This window comes from Podarcis tiliguerta, assembly GCF_965153285.1.
Source record: "Podarcis tiliguerta genome assembly, chromosome: 1".
Classification (NCBI taxonomy): Eukaryota; Metazoa; Chordata; class Lepidosauria; order Squamata; family Lacertidae; genus Podarcis; species Podarcis tiliguerta.
This window is the reverse complement of record NC_139534.1, coordinates 55,295,842-55,319,345: the sequence shown is the minus strand read 5'-3', so window position 1 is coordinate 55,319,345 and position 23,504 is coordinate 55,295,842. Positions and strand designations below refer to the sequence as shown.

Here is a 23,504-nt window from a genome sequence, read left to right as displayed (position 1 = left end):
CCAATTTTTTAAACAGCAGAGGACAAAATGTATTTTATCCAAGCCATACAACCAGGATTCTATACATTGTTTTCATGTGCAGTTAACAAAAATACACACCAAAAATATTCACAAAAATAGTTGCTTATTTGTAAATGCTTAATAAGTGGCAATATGGGATAAATTCCTGTTTTTCAGTGGTTTAAGGATAAGTTTAGGATTTGTAATCAGAGATCCATCTATCATGTACAATTTATAGCAAAGGTTGGACATCCATCTGTCATGGATGCTTTAGCTGAGAGGCCTGCATTGCAGGGGGTTGGACTAGATGACCCTTGGGGTCTCTTCCAACTCTACAATTCTGATTCTAATAATTGTTATAAAGCTTATTTTATATCTAACCAAAAGGTATACCTTTCTGAGCTTTCCCTGTATTCTGCCAAGTACGGTACATACCGTAATAATGACACGCACTCAGTGCAAGCTCAGTGTCAGCCCCTAAATCAGTGATGGGGAACATGCAGCCCGATATTGGGACTACAACTGCCATCATCCCTGGCCATTAGCTGGTACTGATGGGAACTGGAGTGCAACAACATTTGCAATGCCACAGATTCCACACCCTTGCCCTGCACCAGAGAGGAGTAAAAATGTGATGAGTGCCATATTAGATTGAAACAATCTCTGGGCAGACAGTGAGTGTGTCTTTCACAAAAAGAAAAGTGCACAGCACTTGTATGTTTGACATTCTGTGCTTTAAAAAAAAAACAGGGAAATTCTGCACATGCTCGGAGTCAATTGATCTAAGGTGTCGGTATGTTTGAAAAGAAAGGATGGCAGTCTTAATTATCTACATTCGAACATGTTTTTAGACACTTTATTGAGACTTTAAAAATCTATATGGTTAGAAGTGATTAAAAAGGGGGGGGTTGTTCTGTCATTTTAATATCAATTTAAGGTACACAGAAGATTGCTGTGCGCTCATATGGCTAGAGTCTACATAGGTTAATGGGACTGCAAGAGAAAGCGATCATTATTATGGAGTAATTAATATAGAAAAAAGAAAGTGGATGATAACATGGAAAATAATGGCACTTTCCCACATAGTACCTAATTAGTGCTCAGACTGCTCTTTATGATCTGATCATCCGACCAAAGTTTCCTACAGATACGTACTGCAATAATAACTCAAAACCCTCACTGATTGTAGTTTTGGCCAATATATAAAATTTGCAGAGATTTAACAAAATCAGCAGGAGCTTTCATGCTGGGTTATATTCATTTGGGTTAGATCTAGATAAGCCATTTAAAGATGGACAATCAAGTCGATACCACCTGTTAGGTGTTAAACTGATTCTACTTTGTCAACGCTATGCAGTAAGTACAGGTTTATCAATGCCAGTGTTTCTCAAACAGTGGACTGCCTCCTGGCTATGAAAACAGTATCGGAAAGCCGGAAAACTTCCTCGAACTTCACAGTGAGCAATTGGTATAGCTGTGTCTGGTGCCTTGCTCTCTCTGAGAAACAAACACATAGCATCAGGCACACATGCTCACACAGTGGGACCCACCATGGGCCTTAGGCCACTTTCAGGAGGGCCTCAATGTCACAGCTTGCTTAGTGCCCCCTCACTGGCCTGCCCCAGCCCCATAGCCTATCGGATGGACCAGCAGCTCCTTGCACGCTGAGTCAAGGTGGTCTGAGTTCTGAGGGGGAGGAGGAAGGAAGGTCTCTCTTCTCTGAGGGGAAAGGGCCAGAGGAGGTGTAGAAGGAAATTAGAAAGTGATAGGGAAAGTTAAACAAACCATCTGGGGATAGAAGCAAAGGGAGATAGCAGAGGAAAGCTGTTACAGGAAGAAAAAAAGTGAATGAGAAAGGACATGGGGAAGGCCTGAAAGAAACTGACAGTTTGGGATGGCTGCGGATTAAGGTATAAATTGAGTACCGTGGTACCTCGGGTTAAGAACTTAATTCATTCTGGAGGTCTGTTCTTAACCTGAAGCTATTCTTAACCTGAGGTACTACTTTAGCTAATGAGGCCTCCCACTGCCGCCGCACAATTTCTGTTCTCATCCTGAAGCAAAGTTCTTAACCCGAGGTACTATTTCTGGGTTAGCAGAGTCTGTAACCTGAAGCGTCTGTAACCCGAGGTACCACTGTATGGGAGAAGAAATCACAGAAGATTGGTAAAAACACTTTGAGAGGCATGTTTGGGGTAGGGTAGGAAAAGTTTCCTACCCCACTTAGAGCCTTGGACACAGCAAATCCTGCCTAAAATAGGAAGTAAGTTCCCAAAGAAAAATCCATACCCACTGCCTTGTGGGACATCTTCAGGAGAAGAAAAGGCTAAGGAGTAAACCATACACAAATCTAGAGTGGAGTTCCTAAGATGTTTGGATGGTGTCTTGTACACTTCCTTCCGGCAATTCCTGCAGCCAAGTTGGTGCCGAATGTATTGCTCTACTTTCCTTCCCCCAGAAGCCAGAAGCATTCCTGCTACCTATAATAGGACAGGAAATTCCAAATAAAGTAAAAAACAACAACAAAAACCTCTTCCTTTACGCAACAGCAGCAGCAAGACTCTAAAATTTGGAAGGAATGGAAAATCCCTACCAGAAACCAGTGATAATAGAATAAAGTATGTAGATTTAGCCATGATGATGGCCAAAATAAGAAATACAAAGAGAAAAACAGTATTAGGTGAGTAGAAACAACTAGAGGCGTATTTAAAAAGAAGGGGTATAAATATAAATTTACAAGTAGGGTTAAACATATGAACACCAGTAAACATCACAACAAGTGAAAGATAAGAGGAGGGAAGAATTGGAAAGCTTTAGGAGTTGCAACAAAACAACACACACACACACACAAATGTATTGCTCTACTTTCCTTTGGACCACATCAGCAAGTCCAAGAGGGGGCTCTTGTTGTCTGGGCAGCTCAGGACCCACATACAAGTCATCGTATCTTTTATACTTAACTTGAGGAAAGCTAAGCGATGGAACTCCTTGCCACAGGGAGGCTGTTATAGCAAAGAATTTAGCAATTTCCAAAGATATCAATAGAAAATGCTGTTACTAATTGCCAGCTGAATAGGACAACCTCTGCCTCCATCTTACCACCATTTTTTGATTGGCTTTGCTCCCAGACCACAGTTTTGTATCTCCCGCCTGGTAACCAATGTCCCCACTGTGGAAGAACGTGTGGATCCAGAACTGGCCTCCACAGTCACTTACAGACTCATTGTTAAAACCATGTTTACGGAAGACAATCTTACTCTGCTACAAGTGATCGCCAAAGAAGAAAAGAAAGAAGAAGAAGGGCCTCAGTAATCTCAAGTGATCTCAAGTGGGCCCTCAGGGTAGAAAGTCTGAGAACCCCTGATGTAATATTTCAATTAACTTGGCAGGGCAAGTGAAACGTCTCCTCAGGGACAATTGCTTGACCAGATTCCTCAGTGATTGACAATTTGCATATAGCCACAACATACTTTGCATAGCAAATATAAATAAGCATGTGGCAATTATCCTTCTTTATTCAAAGGTCAGCACATCTTTCATCCTAAAAGAATGTTAAGTATGTGAACTCCAGGATAATTCACTTACTAATCGAAACATGTCCAAAGGCACAGGTTACACCACACAAGTTACCCTAAGATAACCGCAACACACATTTACCTGGTATTACAATTTTTTTTATTTTTTCAACATAAACCATTTGTGTTAATCTGGTTAGCATTTCCTATGCAGGTCATAGTTTCTTCTTATTATAGGAGACTGAAAGGGTTCTGTGGAGGAGCTGATCGCAACAATAGTCATGATGTATTGCAATCATTCCCCACAAGGATTGCCTGAAACACCACATTATGCAAGTATTAAATGTCGGGGAAGAGCCTCTGCGTGTGTGCGCGCGCGCACACACACAGCGCAGATCTAGCCCCTGTAAGCATCCTCCATAAGGTAAGAGTAAGTAAACAGGGAAATTTGCAAACCTAACCTAGCAGCTGTTGCCTGGTAGGTACCTAGCAATATTTTCCCTTCTTCTTTCATGTTCCTTCTTTTGAGTCATCAACAAAGAGGTTTCTTCAAAGTTCCTATCACAGCTGCTTGCACACAACAAGCAAGCATTTTTTTAAAATCAATTTTATATTTAGTGTATTCATATATTACTTTCATTGCAATCTTACAGACCACTTAAAGCAAGTAATTTCAGAACAGCTGGGGAAATATATGTGCAAAATTAAAAATGCCGCCTGCTTTATTCTCTTCAATATAAGAGTGATATTAACAGTAATCTGTATTTCCCTTGTTGCTCATTGTAATAGTAGTAATTGATAAATAGCCAAAAAAAGAAGAAAAAAGGCCAGTGGATTTGGTGCTGATTGTGCAGAAATGTAATATCCCAGGACAAGAACGTGAGAAACATATTCAAAGCTTTGGTTAGAATTTCTCAGCTACTCATATTATATGATGCAGAAACCACAACAGCATACGAATAGAAAATACAACGAGTACAAAATGAGCAACTTTTGTTCTTTCTTAAATAAATAAATATTCACATGACATAAACACCCCCATAAATCACAGCCATAAAACATAAATGTTCAAGGCATATATATTACAGTATATCAAACTTCACTTGGTGACACTTTCATGTAGTCTTGGCAATATTACACTTTATATTTTAACTGTGCTTTATGGGCATTTGTCAGGGCATTGCAAAAATAGGCACCAATTTATTTTCCCCATTGTCCTTGACTTCAAATCAGTCAGCTTTCTAGCACAGAAAGTGTAAGCATTATAGGCAACATTAGTGATACTCAGAGTAGACCCGTTGAAATCAATGGCCTTGACATCTGCTCTAGGTATGGATGTATACACATTATGGTTAATTTTGGTTCCAGGGTGCTCCCACTGCCTGAAGCAGAATATGCAATATATTAGCCACAATCCATATCCATCCTGTAGTTCATTGGGAAATACTGCTGTTTGGTGTGTTTTGCCTCAAGCCAACTTCCATCCGATTTGAAAATGCAAGACATGGTTAACCTGAGTTGCGTACGGTTCAGATAGCCATCGAGCATGTGCAGATGGCAGTTTCCTTGAGTAGGAGTTTGCTGCAGGTAGAAGCTGCAAGCATGGGGGGGGGGGAGGAACCAGGTGATGAGCAGCAAGTGAAAGCCCACTCCCCACTCACTGATGTGTACACCAAGTGCAAATGTGATTTGAAAAGCAGCAGGGGAAAATAATGTGCACATAGGTAAAGGTAAAGGTAAAGGTACCCCTGCCCATACGGGCCAGTCTTGCCAGACTCTAGGGTTGTGCGCTCATCTCACTCTAGAGGCCGGAAGCCAGCGCTGTCCGTAGACACTTCCGGGTCACGTGGCCAGCGTGACAAGCTGCATCTGGCGAGACAGCGCAGCACACGGAACGCCATTTACCTTCCCGCTGGTAAGCGGTCCCTATTTATCTACTTGCACCTGGGGGTGCTTTCGAACTGCTGGGTTGGCAGGCGCTGGGACTGAACGACGGGAGTGCACCCCGCTGCGGGGATTCGAACCGCCGACCATGCGATCGGCAAGTCCTAGGCGCTGAGGTTTTACCCACAGCGCCACCCGCGTCCCACAATGTGCACATAGCCTATGACAAAGGCAGATAACATGATATATCTACACACACACACACACACACACACAGTAACTCAGAAAAGTTGTTGAGTTTTTTTGGCAAGGTTTTTGCAGAGAGAGAGAGAAAAAATTTTGAGCAATTTTTAAGGAAAACCACCCAAAATGACACTGCTGACATGGGCTGCCATACACCCAGATTTCCCCAGACATTTCAGCAATTTCCACCCAAAAACTGTTTCCGATGGCTGATTCCCGTCTATGTCCAGGAAATTCCAGACTATGGCAACCCTAGACCTTTTACCTGCATTTGGGCAATAGAATTCAGCAGCGCTTTTTTTCGGGGGGGGGGCACAGGGGTACGCATATCCCTAAACATTTTGTGAATCTTTGTACTTTTGTCCATTTACTGTATTTATTTTTCCCAATTTGAACTATCAAGTGACTTTCTGGAGTCAAAATGACAGTACCCGTAAACTTTTTTTTAAGGGAAAAAGCACTGGGATTCAGACAGATAGTACAATAACAGACAGTACTGTGTGTCCTGAGCAGAAAATGAGCCTGTCCTTTTTCCTGGGCTGAGGTAATTAAAAATTATTCCTCACAAATTAGTACAGCGGTGGGCATTCACTCTTATCACATCAGAAGGAAGCAACGACACTGCTTTCTGTGGCAGCCCAAACGAAAATACTGCTAGGCAACCACATCTGAACCAGCAGGATATTTGGGGCAGCTTCTTGTACAGTGGTACCTCGGGTTACATACGCTTCAGGTTACATATGGTTCAGGTTACAGACTCCGCTAACCCAGAAATAGTGCTTCAGGTTAAGAACTCTGCTTCAGGATGAGAACAGAAATCGTGCTCCGGCGGCGCGGTGGCAACAGGAGGCCCCATTAGCTAAAGTGGTCTTCAGGTTGAGAACAGTTTCAGGTTAAGAACAGACCTCTGGAACGAATTAAGTACTTAACCCAAGGTACCACTGTACCTCTTCTTCATGGTGCCCTTTACTCCATTTTGAAACTTAGTTGGTTAAGATTCCACTTGGAAGGCATAAATCAGGTGTAGTAATGTCCTTTCAATGTGAAGGTTTAAGACATTGTTTCTCTGAGCAACTGTCTGGGTTGCTTAGGCAGTGAGGCTGGTTGTGAATAGAGGGGAAATCCAGTTCCCTGGGCACCCCTCCAATCTCTCCACAATGGCAATGGTGGACACCAAAGAATGATGTAAGCCACTTTGTTCTCTTAGCTATCTATGTTGTGCTCAGCTGTGCTGGAAATGATGTTTGAGTGTTAATTAGGGTTTATACACGTCAGTTTTTCCGTGCTGGACTTACTAGTGCTGCAAGTACTCCGTATCACTGGTTATATTCTAAACAACATGTAAGGCTTCAAGCTCTTTTTGGAAACTGTGCCTTCTGTGGTTGCTTGGTCATGAGCAGAAGCAACACTGAATGTGCTTAGAGGCATATTTTGTAGTTAGGTGATCTCTGATTTTTGTATGGTTTTTGTTTGTGGTTTTAATTATGATTACTGTAATCTGCTTTGCTTTTATATGAGTAGCAGTATATAAATATTTGGTTATAAATGAATACATCAGTTTTTAATATTATTATTTCAACACACACTGGATATTGCGCCAATCATCTTAATGAAGCTTTGTCTTGTTTTACATTTCCTAGTACCGTGACATATCTGAAGCACAATAACTATGTATATGGGGAAACAGACAGAAGCATCTTCTTCTTTGAAGTATCACTCCAGCAGCTCAGAAAAACAGGAAACCTCATCAAGTTTGCAAACTTTCTTACTGTGAAATTTCAATCTTGTAATACTTGTTTAGTTTCTGAGAGAAGGGGAGCGAAGCGGCATGCTACATCTATTGTTACCATATGTTTCTTATTGTTATTTACAGAAAATATACCTAGCTTGTTATAATTCTTTGCTGTGTAGAATAAACTTTGTCCCAACAGATTGTGATGCTTGCATTCTCCAAAACCGGATTAGGAGTATATAATATTGGTAATACAGAGTGGGTTCAATAGTTAGTAGCCCATATTTCACAGATACCTATCTGTGTACATATATAGAATAATAGAATGGAGTGAAAGGGACCCCAAGGCTCATATATTTTACACTGCTTCCTTGACAAATAATCAGAATTCTCCAAGGCAGTGCATTCAGTGATCACGTGAAACTGTGGCTGCAACATCTAGCTACATTTTGGACATAATCAAATCCTAATAACAGGTTGTTATACTCAGAGTAGACTCATTGCAATGAAAGGGCCTAATTTTTCCATGCCCATGATTATCAGTAGATCTACTTTGAGTAGAACTAACATTGGCTACAACTTAATGTATTACAATCACCAGGCTACAATTAAACTGGGGGTGGCTACAGATGACCTTTTATCAAGTAGTCAAATGGGAATACTGTCACCTGTCCATGCACTGAGACAATGGCAGCTGATCAGGAGTGTGTGGCACTGGGAGTTTGCTAAAATTCCTTTCACCACATCACTGCCAGATGCCAAAGATTGGCTCCCTGCATGACTGAATACTACACACACTGCATACAAGCCACTACCATATGGTAAACAGCTTTATCCCATAATATATCCAGACGGACTAGTTAGCTAGTTGTTTTGCTCTTCGTTTTGCTCTGGGACACATGCTACAGTTTTGTGGTTAGTTTCATAGAATTTAAGTTGCCCAGCTTGGCTTTCCGTCATGTATCGTACCCACTTTGAGACCCGTATAACCGTTACAAATCAAAAATCAATCGTGGTGGCACAGTTCACCTTTCTACCTTTATGAGAAAACAGTCAAACTATGTAGCAACCACTTAAGGCCATAAAGAATTTAGACGACAATGTTCCGCAATCCTTGCCTCAGGGGGTAACCAGTAAGGAAGTGCGCCACCTTTTGGATCATCTGTGCCACTTCAGCGCATAGTTTTCCTCATTTGAGTGTCGACTTTGTCCATACTTAACCTTTGGAATCAGAGACACTCTTAGGTACATACAGAATGTACACGTCAGTGCAGATATATAAGGTCAGATGAGCAACCAGATTTGTTGCAAGCGCTTACTATGGCACGGTAGAAGTATGTGATATGAAGAATCAACGTTCTCCTGGTGAGAAAAGAGTGCTCATAAATTTGATGAGACTGCTCTAGTTATGAGCACACAAGGTAGCTTAAACTACTAATTAAGTAGGAAAAAATCGCATGATCTGCTCTTGTATCTTTGCTAGGCAGAAATCAACAGGTGAAGCTGTTTGCAGCATAAATATCTAGGGCCTGAGGTGGCCCTGGTTTACAAAGCCCTGTACAGCTTTGGACTAGGATATCTGAAAAGGATATATACCCCTTATATAGCCAGCCAATAGGACGCCTTCCTATGATATATCAAACAGGTGACATCTTTACTGTCTTCTGTCTTTTCAATGGCTGTTGTATCGCTTCATCAATCAATCTTTATTGATTGTCAAAGACCAGACAGCAAAATTAACAACAAAGCAATATATACTACATCAGCACCAAGGGGCGGACACAGTACATGAAATTGAAAATTCCCTCTATTTGCATTAAAAATAGCACTTCTCAATGGCTGTTGAAGACCTTCCTTTCCCAGCAAGCCTTTTAAGTGGAGATTTTTTTTTAACCCAGTCTGCATCTGAATTTAAATGTTGTTGTTTTTAAATTGCTAAATCACTTCAGTGTATTTTAAGTCAAGTGATTCATATATGTGTATATACCAGTATATAACCACTTGCTAATGCCTACGTTTCAAACAGCAGTTAAACACAGTTACAGAGGAAGATGAGAAACCAGAAAGCTCTAGGCATCACTATGCAGTGGTTTGTTTGTTTTTTGCCAATGGTATACTCTGGTACAGAGTATCAGTTTCTTTTTTATAGCAGAGAGGTGATTGACATTTGGGTGGTGGAGGAAGATAGCAAGCAGATATCTCCATGCATCACCTGATGGGCAGAGAGTTCACTGTCAGTGTCATTTGCTGCAGTTTTGGGGTGAACGAGTTCCCTGCAGGGGATTCCCTCATGCACTCAAACTGAGCAGAATTGAACCTTTCACTCGCCAGCTGATGGGCAGACTGCTCAGTCCTGTTTTCCGCAGGCTTTAAGCGCGTGAATCAGACTTTGGGTGCTGGCACCTCTTTATTTATTTATTTATTATTTTTTTTCAAAAATCACATCTGAAGTCTTCTATCTTCTAGCTTCTTCCTGTTCCATTTGGACTAAAATGTTTCCTATTTCTTTTGAGGTCTGAGCTTTGTTAACACTGCAATAGGATTGTGTATTGCTGGCTATTTCTGAGTATAACCACCTCTGGTATATTCCCACGGGGAAGCCACAAAAGGGATGTGATAGTGTGAGTTGCTTGGCTCTCATGCTGTTGACTCATGGAGCTGCTGTTATGAATACAGTAACACATGTCCAGATTGCAGGCCACCCCTTCCTTCTTTCAAAACTTTCCAAAATATGGTTAAATCAGGATGTGATATTGAGCACACACACCCTTGCATAATACCCTACTGCATGAAAAGATGTTTGAGTCACTTCTACTTTCTCTATCACCCTTCCTTGTAATTTGCAAGCTGGCCCTTATAATGGCTGACCTTTTGAAAACAGGGAAGGGGAACCCAAAGCCCTCCAAGATGGTTTTGGATTGCAACTCCTATCATCCCCTGCCAGCATAGCTAATGGGCCGGGATGATGGGAGCTGTAGCTTAGAAACATTCAAAGGGCCACAGGTTTCCTAGCCCGGTATGATAATCTAAGTCAGGCTTCCTCAACCTCGGCCCTCCAGATGTTTTTGGCCTGCAACTCCCATGATCCCTAGCTAGCAGGACCAGTGGTCAGGGATGATGGGAATTGTAGTCTCAAAACATCTGGAGGGCCAAGGTTCAGGAAGCCTGATCTAAGTGTAGCCTATACTCTGGCCGCTCTGATTTCACTGCCATTCTTGTAATGTGAGGCAGCAGAAAGTAAATATCACTGAATGATGTAAACATGCATGTATTAACATATTAATACGTATGTACTAACATATTTTTACCCTGTACCTGCTATTCGAAAATATCTTCAAGATGGCTAAGAACAATATCAATAAAAATAAGTAATATTAAAAAAATATTATACAATAAATATATCCAGCATCTCAAAACATAACTGAGTATGTGACATAAACCTAAACAGTGACATAAGCATAACTAGGGAATGAAACCATATTGGTTATTCTGGAATACCACACACAGAAGAGTCTGGATTTTTATTCATTTTATTTCACGTTTTCAGGTCATAATATAAAGCAGGGGACAGGGACATTATATATTAGATGAGATGAGAAGTAAAGCAAAATTAATTAAGCATAAATCAGTGAGAATCAATTTCATTAAAACTTGTCAGTTGACTCAATGAATAAAATAATGACTAAGTACAGCCCATAACTTTACATAGCTCAGCTTAAAATTCCATTATACCAATTACAGTTTTTATAAGTAACTATTAATCATAACGATTACATTAAAATTAAAATATTTGAAAAAATCAAGCTTCTTCAGCAGAGCTATTTACCTTACAAATTTGCCTTATAAAATCTTGCTTGTACATTGGTTAGTGCCATTTCTGAAGGTAACGACTTTTCACGATATCCTCATTAAAAAGCTATATTTTGACACATCAACCATTTTTATAAACAGACCAACAGCAGAACAGTTACAAAGGATTAATCTTCGCCCAATGTGGTATAAATTAAATGAAGTCACAAAAAGTGAAAAAATCTGTTCTATTTTAGTGTTTATTCAAGAGGTGGTCCCCTTGCTTCAGATTATTTGATCAATTAGTGTGGCACAGTATTTGATAAAAGTGAAAATGAACAGGAAGAAAAAAATTAAGGACCTAGGCTGGCATCAGTACCTGGCATCCTTGGGTAGCAGTCATACCACTACTGATGTTTACACTGTTCCAACTCCCTTAATTGGGGTGGGGTGATGCTCCAAGGAGCCCCAAGTGGCTGGACCTAGCCACCCTGTTCATTTCCCACAATGCACCTGATCTAGCATCATTCTGGGGCACTGTGGTAAACTAGAGAGTAGCTGGACACATCCATCAGGTGCTGCTTGGTGCACTGTCGCAGCAACCAGCTATGCCCACAATGAAGAAGGGGATCAACAGTGGACATATTTTCCAGAGGCACCTCAAAGCTGGATCTGGCCCTGTTTAGGACCATATCACAAATTATGTATGAGGAGTACATGCAGTGTTTCCTATAAGATGTGATGCAAGTACACATTTGAAGCTAGCTTTTCAGATACACACACATGGGCACAGACTTTTGTTGGGGGGGGGGGCAAAACCGAAGTGATTGGTCAGTTAGTTAAGTATTTCTATTGTTTTACTTGACTGGGGGGCAGCTGCCCCCCTGCTCCCCTGGCTATGCCCATGTACACACACTGAAACAAAGAGGTATGCTCAGTTCACCAATGTATTCACTAATCTGCAAAATGGGAAACAGCCCTGAACTACCCAGTTATTACTGCCTAAGTTGCATTCCTATTCTCTGCAGAGAGGCATCTAAACCCATGTATTCCAGTGGGCTCCTTATACATGCATCTGCAAAGCAATGGACTGAGAGTCTCTTGGGTGTTCTCTACAACTACTTTCTTCCTGGACTCGAGTCCTGCATGCATACCTAGAGATTAGCTCAGTGCAACAAGTGTTTAGCTGGCAGTCATAAACTCTCATTAAACTGGATGATATCCTGGGTAGTACAGGCTAGGAGGAAATGAATACCTACTGATTTTTATACTCAGTAGAAAGCATTTGCCACTAGCTTAATGGGGGAAAAGTATGAGGAAATCATGTCACCTTTGTATCACATCTCTCGTTCATGGATAAACTAAAGGAAAGCCCCTTCCCGTAAAAAAACAGAGTGTATTAAATGTAAGGAATTCAAATCCCTAAGAACACATCCCTGAGTGTGTGAGACTCCAAAGATTCGTCATAAGCTTCCATCGTGTTTTCACCATGCAACCTTATGCATGTCTACTCATCAGTGGCGTAGCGTGGGTTATCAGCACCCGGGGCAAGGCAAGTAATTTGCGCCCCCTAACCCGTGGATTTTAGTAGGGGCTGCGAGCTGCGAGCGCCCCCCCCCCCAGATGTTGCGCCCGGTGCGGCCGGCCCCCCCTGCACCCCCCACGCTACGCCACTGCTACTCATAAGTAAATCCCACTGTGTTCAACAGGGCTCGCTTGCTAGCAAGTGTGTTTATGATGGCAGCCTGAATGCAGCAATACATTAAGGAGAGTGCCCTTGTAAATCTGATGGACATTCCTTTCTTTTCCCTCCAGGGTTGCTGTTGCTTTGGGCAGGTGGGGCGGTGGTCCTGCCTGACAAACACATGGCTGCCTCTTCACGATGCAACTTCTCACCTACTCTTTTGAATGAAAGCAGGTGGAGTCAAACAACTGGCAACTCCGGGGCCTCATCCAGCCTCTTTAGCTCATCGGTTATCAGTGCAACTCCCCCAACCCTTGGCTAGAAGCAGGCATTTCTGGCAGCCGTGAAGGAGAGAAAGAGTCAGCGAGAGAAAGGACAGGAGCCAGCGGGTGGGTCGTGGCCAATAATTGGGAGTAAGAGAATAATGGCGGGCCCTTGAAAGAAACTGGAAGGGAGCTCTGCGTGTGTGACCCCGCTTCTGCTCCCCTTCCCACGTTCCGTGCCATGCTTGCCCAACTTTGGAAGCACAACAACCCCATAACCAGGCGCAGCCCAAAGTGCCTTGGCAACCTCCGCACCCCCTTCCCTCTTTATTAAGAGGGGTCTATATGTTTAAGGACCTCGTTTCGTCCTGCCGAATGCCGGCCCCACCCACCCCGGGGCCCTCAGCCAATGAAAGGGCTGTTTCTGCCACTCGGCGCCCTTTTTTGCAGGGAGCCTCGCGCGGGCGGCGTGGCGCGAGGAAGGCAGCTCCTGCCGGGAAGCGGCTCCCACCGGCCGCTGCAGCGCCACGCCGAAGCGCCGCTCCTGGCCGAGAGGCTCCGACTGCGGACGGGCACCCGCCGGTGGCAGCTCCTGCCGCGGAGGAAGGGGCCGGGCGGCTCCCCGGGGAGTCCAGGGCAGGCGCCCCTGAGGGCTCTCTCCCTCTTTCCGTGGGCCTGGGGTGGGGCGTCGAGGGGGGAAGCGAGTCGACGTTTCCTCAGGGACGGGCGGCTCTCAACGGTTGGTTTGTAGGTTTCTTCTTCTGTTTGGTTGTAATATGTATGCCCCATACCTGCCACTCTTGATGGAAGTTGCTTCCTCGTGGCGCCTTCTTTACCGGTTTGGGATATACCTTTAAAAAGGCACATTTCGAAGCGCGTTCTTCCCCTTGAATAATTCTGGGCCCTGCAGATTAAGGGTTGCTGGGACTACAGGCCCCAGAATTCTTTGAGCGGTGGGGAAACGGGTTTCAGAGGTGTGGGGCGTCTGCAGCCCTCGTTGCCTCGAAGGCCCAAGGCGGTGGAAAGGTGAAACGCATTTTTAATACACAGCAGTGTAACAAAAATATCGCCACTTGACATGTAGAATTACAATGAAATAAAACCAGATACTTCTGGCCTGGGGATAAAACAGTTTAAAATTATCTGTTTAGGATAGTTTAGAATTAAACTGGTATCCTAAATAGAAGCTGAATGAAGCTTTTGGGGTTGAAAATTAGCTGCTGTTCCTTTTCTGATGGTCACTTGTTTTTGGTGAGTGGGTAAAAAGCTTACATGCAGAATGAGGGCTTCTGCCTTAATTTTGGCACATAGGTGCAGATAGAAACTTGCCCTGTTGAATTTTGGCCTGTTAGCTGTTAAAGACATTGGAACTCTACCCAGAACAACAATTAGGGTGTATACTCAAGATCGCTTGCAGTATCATTCTATGGATGTCTACCAGAAATAACTTGCATTGAGGGAAGTGGGATTTACTCCTAGGTACGTTTGTAAGTAGTAACCAATCTATACTAAGGCTGAAATTCTAAACACAGTTTAGCAGTTCCCTTGTTCTCACAATCAGGATTGGAGCAAAGGTAGATTTTGGTTACCCTTTGATGTGTATTTGTTTAAAGCTGAGGATTCTGCTTCATGTTGGTGTTTGTGTGGTGCCATGGGGAGAAAGAGCAGGTGTTTTGCATGAATGCAGAGTCAAAGGGTGTGATCTTGTTAGGAGTTGAGTATTAGGCATACTAATATGTACTCAAACCCCTCCATGTGAAAGTTTCTCAGCTGGGGCTGAGTTGCTGCTTTCCTGACTGCCTTAAATTATATACATAATCCACAATAAGATTAAAGAACATATGGTAAATACCCTTTCACTTTAAAACACAATGATAACCAGCAAGATTCCAGCTAAAATAGCTGAAAGATCCACAACAGTAAGATCCACCTACATGTCTACAAGAGTAAAAATGTTTTCATCTGGCACCAAAAAGTTATCAGTGTTGGCACTAGGAAAGTTTTCCTTGGTTGGGGATATGATTCCACAAGGTTGCCACCAAAAACAGCTAGTTCTCTTGCTACCACCCTCTGGACTTCTGAAGGAGACACCAAAGAATGTGTGACTTGACCTGTGTAAGTGTAAAACTAGAACTTAGATCATGGGTAGGCAAACTAAGGCCCAGGGGCCGGATCCGGCCCAATAGCCTTCTAAATCCAGCCTGCAGACGCTCCAGGAATCAGTGTGTTTTTACATGAGTAGAATGTGTCCTTTTATTTAAAATGCATCTCTGGGTTATTTGTGGGGCACAGAAATTAGTTCATTCATTCCCCCGCCCCATATAGTCCAGCCCTCCACAAGGTCTGAGGGGCAGTGGACTGGCCCCCTGCTGAAAAAGTGTGTTGACCTCTGTCCTAGATCTACATAATGGCTTATGAAAAGATAGGAGATGGCAAAGTTCTGGTTTCCCCAACTGAGAAAGGATTTTGTGGCACCGGATAGCTCAGCTGGTAGAACATGAGACTCTTAATCTCAGGGTCGTGGTTTGTGCCCCATGTTGAGCAAAAGTTTCCTGCATTGCAGGTTGGGTTTGATGACTTTCATGGTCCCTCCCAACTCTGATTCTATGGAGAAGTTGCATGAAAACACAGCCCAAACGACCATGGGAGTGAAGCACCTTCCTTATGAAGAAAAGTTACAATATTTGGGGATTTTAGTTTTGAAGTAAGAAATGATGTAGTCGGCTGTGACAGGTCTATAACATTATTGCTAAGGGAGAGAGAGACTTGTTTCACGTGGTGCACAATTAGTGTATAGAATTTATTGCTTTAAAATGAGGTAGCGACTAGTTTAGATGGCTTTAAAAGGGGGTTAGAAAACTGGATGAGATTTCCTTTGGCTATTAGTAATGATAGCTCTGTGTGTGTGTGTGTGTGTGTGTGCGCGCACACACACACACACCCTGTGGTTCAGAAGCAAGTATTATGCTACTGAACGCTGTTGCTGGGTAGCAGCAAGAGGAAAGAAATACTGTCATCGTGTCCTGCTTGAGTTTCCAGAGTCATCTAGTTGGTCACTGTTGAAGAAAGAAATACTTCAAGAAGGCATATTTGTATCATACTGGTCTGTTAAATCTTGGATGTAGGCCCAACATCCACCAGCTGATGTTCTTTTGCATGCAAACTAAATAATGGGTTACCAGTTGAGGTTGCTGCAGGAGGATCAGTGCTGATATACAGCTGGGAGTAACATAGTAAGGCATATTAAGAGAGACATTTTCTGTGAAAGGTGACCCATTTACAACTGGGCCAACTTCTGATGACTTAAAGGAACAGAGAATTTCTGATGACTAATGCTTCAGATTAAGATACTCATCACTTTGAAAAATGGTTTGTTTTTGGCTTAATTTGATGTCATATGGAGACCGTAACAAAATTTGATGTGTTTTGTTTTTTGCAAACTTTTTTCTGATTTCCAGTTGAAATATTATGCTTTTATACAGTTTAAAGAGTGAATTTTTGGGAGATCAGCACTCTCCCCCCACCCAAATGTAGATTTCAGACAGTGTTGGAATTTTTTCCATAGTAGACTGCTATGGAATGATAGAGTTCTGCTTAAAATCTATTAATATTTTAATTTTTGAACTGACTTGTTTACTGTGTATTTTAAAAATTGAAATTGACAACCTGTGTGTCCGAAGTCATGTGCCTCAGAATGGGGTGTGAAAAGGTTTGCAGTATTGCTTGAGCAACTGACATGATCAGTGTTGCAAGAGAGGAAGAACACAGGTATTAGCAGTTCACAAGTTCTTCTACTTCATTCCTGGCCATTTGGGCATATTGGAAAATCTTAAACACAATGTATTTATTCATTGAAGTAAAGCTAAAATAAGTCTTGGGGATTGTTGACAGTATGATGGGGGAAAGTGCTGCAGTTTAAGAATATTCTTCAGCAGAATTACATGAAGGAAAACTTGCATAGCTATATCTGTTTGTTTGTTTGTTTGTTTGTTTGTTCTGCGCACAGATTTTATTTTTTCTTCTTTTTTTCATAAATTTTTATTAAATTTCAATACACTTAAACAATTTTATCCAAACTTCACAAATTATATCTTTTTGGACTTCCTTCAGCTTCTCTGATAATCATCCATATTTACCTCTTCATTACACATTCCCTTTATTTGTATTGCATAGCTATATCTTCTGCCTCAGGCTGCAGCCTTATTTTCAAGCATTACCACTAGTATTTTTAATTTTGTGCATGCTTTCTTAGGAGTACATCCCACTGAATTCATTGGGTCTTTCTTCCAAGATGACTTTAGGTTCATAGACCTTGATAGCTGCATCCTCAGAACTGTGTCTACCCCACAGAATCTGGTGCCTGACAAAGCGGAAATTCTGCTGCCATGAGCCCTCCAGCTGCGAATCCCAAGATTCTGTATCGGAATTCCCGCCTTCTCCGTATGGTGTTCCTGCAGCTCCACCGGCAACAGAGAGCTGACTTATTTTGTGATGTTGTCCTACAAGCAGAAGGTAATACTTAAAGCTGGGAGGGTTTAAGTTAAGGGTGCTTTGCTTCCTAACAGAGTTGGAAATTCCCAGGTGCCTGGAAATTCTGCTTCAAGGATCCAGCACCTAAAATTTTGACAGTGACTCCTATAAATTTCAAGTATTTTTCAAGCTTAGACTGCATGGTTAACAAAAAGGAAACATCTGCAACAATTAATTAATGATGTTTATGGCCTATTGGATGTGATAGATGGATTTCCCAGAGCCTGTTCTCAGTGTCATAGGTTCCTTAGAAACGTAGGCAGCTTTCTTGCAATGAGTAGAACCCATTGGTCCATCTAACTCAATAGTGTCTAAACTTAACTAACAGCAGCCATGCATGCAAACCTGAGCCACCACTGGTTTTCTCTCCCAAAGCAGTTGACATCAATTAAACTTGGTCTGCTGGTCACTGAATAGGTGTGCTTCCCTTCTGTTCTGCAGTTCCAGGACAGCTTAACTCTCCCATTGAAATCAAGGCTTTGCAGTGCTGAACTTCGGCTGGATTATGCCTAGAGTTCTTAACCATGTGCCTCTCCAGTGTAGTGGTGTTTTTATGATAGCAAATTGTTCTTTGTTTGTAAAATGCCTGCTCACAAACAAATGTGAGTACAAATCCACTGAGAACTAAGCAAACGCAGTTGAAACAAACAAGAGTATATGTGTACTGGGAAAAGTCTGTGTATGCTTATAATAATGTATAGTACATCTTATGCTGTGAATTGCTTTTTGCTAGTGCTTAAGTGCCCTCAAAGCTGAGAGGGCAGAGAACAGGGTGAGCTAAAATAACTTATTTTTTCCAACCATTCTGTTCTTTATTTTAATTGTATCATATCCAGAAGGAATTGTAAAAATAAGTTTAACAGTTTTAAATGAGCTGCTGAGACAGACTCATAAGCAGACTGATCGTAAAACTAAATGGTTTTATGCTATAATATGCCTCAGTATGTAAGAAGGATTAAACAGTACAGCTCTATAATTAGTCGTGAGATAACACTTGGGGAATCTCAAGAAAAATGTTTATTTAGGGGCTGGAACACTTTGGGACCAACTTCTGTCCAGAGGGGGCAAATATCTGGGTTTCTTTGTTGATACAGTACCTGCTAACAATTGTGTTGTTTGCAGGGGAAGCTGTTCCAGCTCACTGTTGCATTCTATCAGCCTGCAGCCCTTTCTTCACAGAGCGTTTGGAGCGAGAAATGCCCCCCAAAGGACACAAGGTGGTGCTAGAGATCCGGGGGCTGAAAATTGGGACTTTACGTAAGCTGGTGGATTTCCTCTACACCTCTGAGATGGAGGTGTCCCGGGAAGAAGCCCAGGATGTTCTTGCAGCTGCACGGCAGCTTCAGGTGTCAGAGCTGGAGTCACTTCATCTAGAGGGAGGAAAGTTGGTCAAAAAATCCCTGGGCCCTAGATTAAATCGGGATTGCCTACAGCTATCTAGTCCATTATCCATCCCAGAGTTAACGCTGTTGCAGTCTCCCCCTGCCTGCAGTGGTAGTTCCTTGACGTCATGGCTGTCTTCAAATATGCAGCACACTGTAGTGAAAGTTCCATGCACCAAGGAAATGGATAACAATAGCAGCATTGTCCAGAAAGCTGTCAAGAAGGAAAAATCAGAAGCATTGACGAGTGGGAATGAAGACCAGATGCCTAAAGATCCAGCAGTTACCGCCGAGCCCCTTAGAACTAAAGTTAAAAAACGTCTTACAGGCATGGGAAAGAATATATTTGGCAATAATGAGCATGACAGTTTGCGGACACAGGATGGGACTGGTGATAGCCAAGCTACAACCAGCTTGCAAGAGTCAAAAAAGATTAAGCTCAGTCGCTCAAAGCTCCCATCATCACCTTTGCCTGTACCACGTGCTATCAAAGACACTGTGGAATCCAGCAAACCCTCAAGGTCCAGCAGACGTCACTGGAGGCAGAAAAGTCTTCCGATCAAAGATGAGCAGAAAGAAGCAGAAGATAGCCATTTGTATGGTTTCTGGAGCCCGCCTCTCTCTCCAGAGGCTGCTAAGAGCAGAAAGCGCAACGCCAGTGAACCTTGTGTTAGCTGTCCCCAAAATGCAGGGCAGATTGGCCGGGTAAGGCTCAGAAAAGTTATCAATGGCAGCTGCTGGGAGGTGGTCCAGGAATCTCCCTCAGCTCAGGCCACCAGGCCAGCAAACTCTATGTGTGCTGTGAAAGAGGAGGGCTCTCGATCTCCGCCCAGGTATCCTGAGCCGGAAGTAGTAGATGCACAACAGTCAGTCACCTCAACTAGATGTCTGCCAACAAAAATACAAAGTCCACCTCTTAATGAGAAGAACCTGGGAGAACAAGCTGAGAACAAGGTATCCTTGGAAGATGGGGACCCTTATAAATTGGATCTGTTTCTGCTAGACCATCTGACTGAGGATGTGCAGTATGACAAGCTGGTTTCAGCTGGTGAGTTGGAACACATGCTTGATATGTTTCTGGCAGATGATGGTGATGCTGTTGAGGAGCCTCAAGAGGCCACTATTCCTGAAGGCATGAATATTTTATGGCCTGCACCAGGAGCAAATGAGTGTCCACTAGAATGTGCTGAAGTTGAAAGAAAAGATATGTGCTCTCCAGAAGTCTCTGACTGTCCTCCGTGGGTCAAGACCCAAAACAGTCTCCTAAAAGGGGAACTGGAGGCTGTTGACCTGAAGATCAGCAGAGAAGCTCATGGCTCAGCTAATGGGAGACCCTTGCTAGACCCTGTTCCCAGCTACTTTCCATTTGTGAAGTCTGAAACCAGCAGTGACTGTTTTACCTGGTACAAACCAGCTTCTCCCCAACTGGATGATTGGACAGCTCAGCATCAACTGTCCCTGTCAGAGAATATGCCTGCAAACCTTGGTGATCCTTTGCCCATCACTTTGGCAGACAATGAAGACCGGGGTTTTTTGTCCTATGAAGTGGGTATCTGTGGTGTCGAAACACAGCTCCATGCTCAGACATTGCAGAAGAGCCCTTTGCAACACCACTTGGGCTATAAGGTGCCTCCATGCTTGGAAGAGGAAGAGATAGATGTCGGTGGGGTAGACGAACTCTTGGTTAGCATCCAATGCGTCAGGCCAGATCCCTCTCCGGTGTCCGAAACCGAGGTGGATGTTGTGAACTAGTGAATGCAGACCATGGGAAGGAGTTGCCTTGACTACCCAGGGGCTGTGAGGGGTCAGGCCTGATGTCCAAAGGTCTGCTGGTCAGGCTAAGAAGGGCCCACTGCTACCCTGCTCACCTCGGTGCCAATAGGATCCCATCGGGCATTGCTGCTGCTACTTGCTACCATTGCCATTGGCTCATTATCCCTCTCCCTGGGTGTATTTATCCTGGAGGCAACAGCACTTGTGGTTAAAGGGGAGCCTCAAGCCTCTGGTGGGCAGCCGCTATGCCAAGTCTCCCAAAATGCAAAGTATGTGGGGACCTTGGGGGACATTCAGCGTCATGGCTGCCTGCTGCAGGCCAAAACTGAACTGAGACTTGGCTGAGATGTCTTCCCAACTGAAAGCGGGAAGCCTGCTTGGGGATGAGTGTGTGACACAGTAAGCAGCAACGCCACGCCTCATCCCCGTCACCTCTCTCTTGGGACCATCTGGACTGTTGGACTTCCTTGGTAATGGTGAGCTGCAGTGCACCCTTTAACTTAGCTCTCTCCCCTGGTTTTGCTTTCTCGCTTGCCCAGTGCAGTGCACTTCTGATTGCAGCCTGCCATGGCCTCTCTCCCACACATGACCACCCCCTCCCTCATGGACACAGGTGACGATGTCAGCCTTCCTGTGACGCCTGCCAGGACAGAGAACTCAGCTGCTGAACTGAGCCTCCCCATTGCTAGGCTGCCCTGCTTGAAAAGGTGGAGAATAAAAAACTAACACGCACTGCCATGCGAGGAGAGGAGGGTGCCTCAAAGTAGGGGCAGCATCACCATGTCAAGGTCTTATAAAAGTCTGGCCCTGTGTGGGATAGACTTTGGTGCCACACTTAAAATCCTTGATGGGGCTGCGGTAAACAATTACATTACTAGTATCTTACAGTGCTTTTGGAGTGCCGAGGGAAAAGTGCCCCCCCCCCCCGAATTGCAAATGGTAGGCGGGGTTATTTTACTATCATCACCCCCTCAGCCTTATCTAATCATGACTGTTACGTTTGTAACTGTTTTCTGTACAGTGCAGGCTGGCAGGATTCCTGGTCTGCTTTATAGGATAGGTAGAAGCTAGAAACTAAAAAACTGAAACATCTAGCAGTGGTTCTGTCAAAAAGTAAGGAAATGTTAATGGTGGGGAAAGTCTTTCTCATGCACTAAAACTGCACACGAGCACGGTCTGTTTCAGTTCTATTTATAGCAGGAGGGCCACCAGTTTCCCCCACCACCACCCCCAATAATGAAGGAGGGTTTAGCTGCCCCAAGGTGAACAAAAAGGGCTTTCTAAATACACAGGAAGTGTGGCACTCACAATTCAGTGAACAAAGTCAGTTGTGCATTCTAGGGTAACCAGAGAGTGACTGTGTTCTCAGTGACTCAAACTTAGTTTGTTTGTGGCTTTAATTTTAATTTTTAATGGTAGGCAGCTAAAGCAACTTTTAGGCCTTGCTCCCTGCCCCACCCTCTTAAAACCCAATCTGGTGAACAGTTACACCAGCAGCACAACTTGGGAGTAGAAGGGACTTTACAACACTGGAGAAGACATGGGTGGTGGCCTACTGTTCCCACCAGCTGTGTGCACACACCAAACACTTTATCACAAAGGTCACACTGGAGCTAGAAACAGCAGCATGACTTTTGCTGATGCCTCTCACTGCATCTGCTGTACTTTTGAGTGGGTGCTCTTTGGGCTGCACTGCAAAAGCTCGGGGCATTTATTGGAGCAGCTGCCTGGAAATGTTAAAAGCCCCTTCAAGGCTGTCTTTTCACTACTTCCGGTAGGACCGACCACTTTTACTGGCTATTAATGCTGGCTAACCGTCTGTGGAAGCTGATTTAGTAAACAGTTACATGCCCTGCTGATTTTATTTTATTTTGTACAGAGATGGCTCTCCAAAGTCTAATAACAGGTTAAATCACTTGTTTTACATTCAAACCATTTCCCTTGTTTACAGCTTATTCAAGGAGAGGTGTATTCAAGTGCAGTGACCCATGCCTCCATGACGCTGTGCCAACTACTTCCTTTTGATAGCCCAAAGCTCTCATTGTACAGAAAACAATCTGAAGAGTAGATGGCACAAAGGCCATAAGAAATGTTGAGTTGTGACTTTGTTCAATTAAAGTTCCTGTATTCCCCCCGAGTTGTCTTTATTTTGTTTAAACTTATGGCAGCTTATGGTTTAGTTGCAGCGTTGGTAGAAAAGAAACAAATTGCACACAAGAAGCTTGTTAGAAACAGGATGAGGGAAAAGCTGATATTACGGAAGAATCATCTAGAAAGGAAGTTACTGCAGGATATATAGGCAGATCATGGCACCAGATTTGGTGCTTTCAGGCTAGAACAAAATGGAAAGAAAGGGCTCCAGAGATTTACAAATGACATCCTTTTTGCAGTTAATGAACAAGATAATAAAGCATGCTGAATGTTAAGGTAGGTTTGCAAAAACCCTGTGCAGTTGCACAGGATTGTGATAGAAGTGGCAAGTCCTTCTAGCTTCCAACACCTAAGACATGCCACACTGATTTTTATGCTGCTTAAGGAAAGATAAAGGCTTCACTACTGAAGTGCAACTGCACAGGATCCAGAAGAACCACTTTTATTTAGGGGCTTGTCCACATTTATTGCTTACCCCATACTTTCTAAACACGGTTCTGTTTGCCCCACCGCTTTCCCCAGGAAAACCTGTTTAGTGCCAAATTGGAACAAACATCA

At 43.3% G+C, this 23,504-nt stretch overlaps 1 protein-coding gene across 4 annotated transcripts; it reads left to right on the top strand.

Moving 5' to 3' along the window:
- Nucleotides 1-13,514: 13,514 nt before the first annotated feature.
- Nucleotides 13,515-22,930, top strand: BTBD18 (BTB domain containing 18). Of its 4 annotated transcripts, none has more exons than XM_083432238.1 (3): nt 13,515-13,849; nt 17,402-17,622; nt 18,763-22,930. In XM_083432238.1, the coding sequence occupies exons 2-3, from the start codon at nt 17,496-17,498 to the stop codon at nt 20,772-20,774; spliced, it is 2,139 nt and encodes a 712-aa protein (XP_083288364.1). In that variant the 5' UTR covers nt 13,515-13,849; nt 17,402-17,495; the 3' UTR covers nt 20,775-22,930. The 4 variants fall into 4 exon arrangements, with proteins under 4 accessions (XP_083288364.1, XP_083288363.1, XP_083288365.1 ...); XM_083432237.1 differs by having other exon boundaries at nt 13,540-13,849; nt 17,461-17,622; XM_083432239.1 differs by having other exon boundaries at nt 13,585-13,857; nt 17,461-17,622.
- Nucleotides 22,931-23,504: the final 574 nt, after the last annotated feature.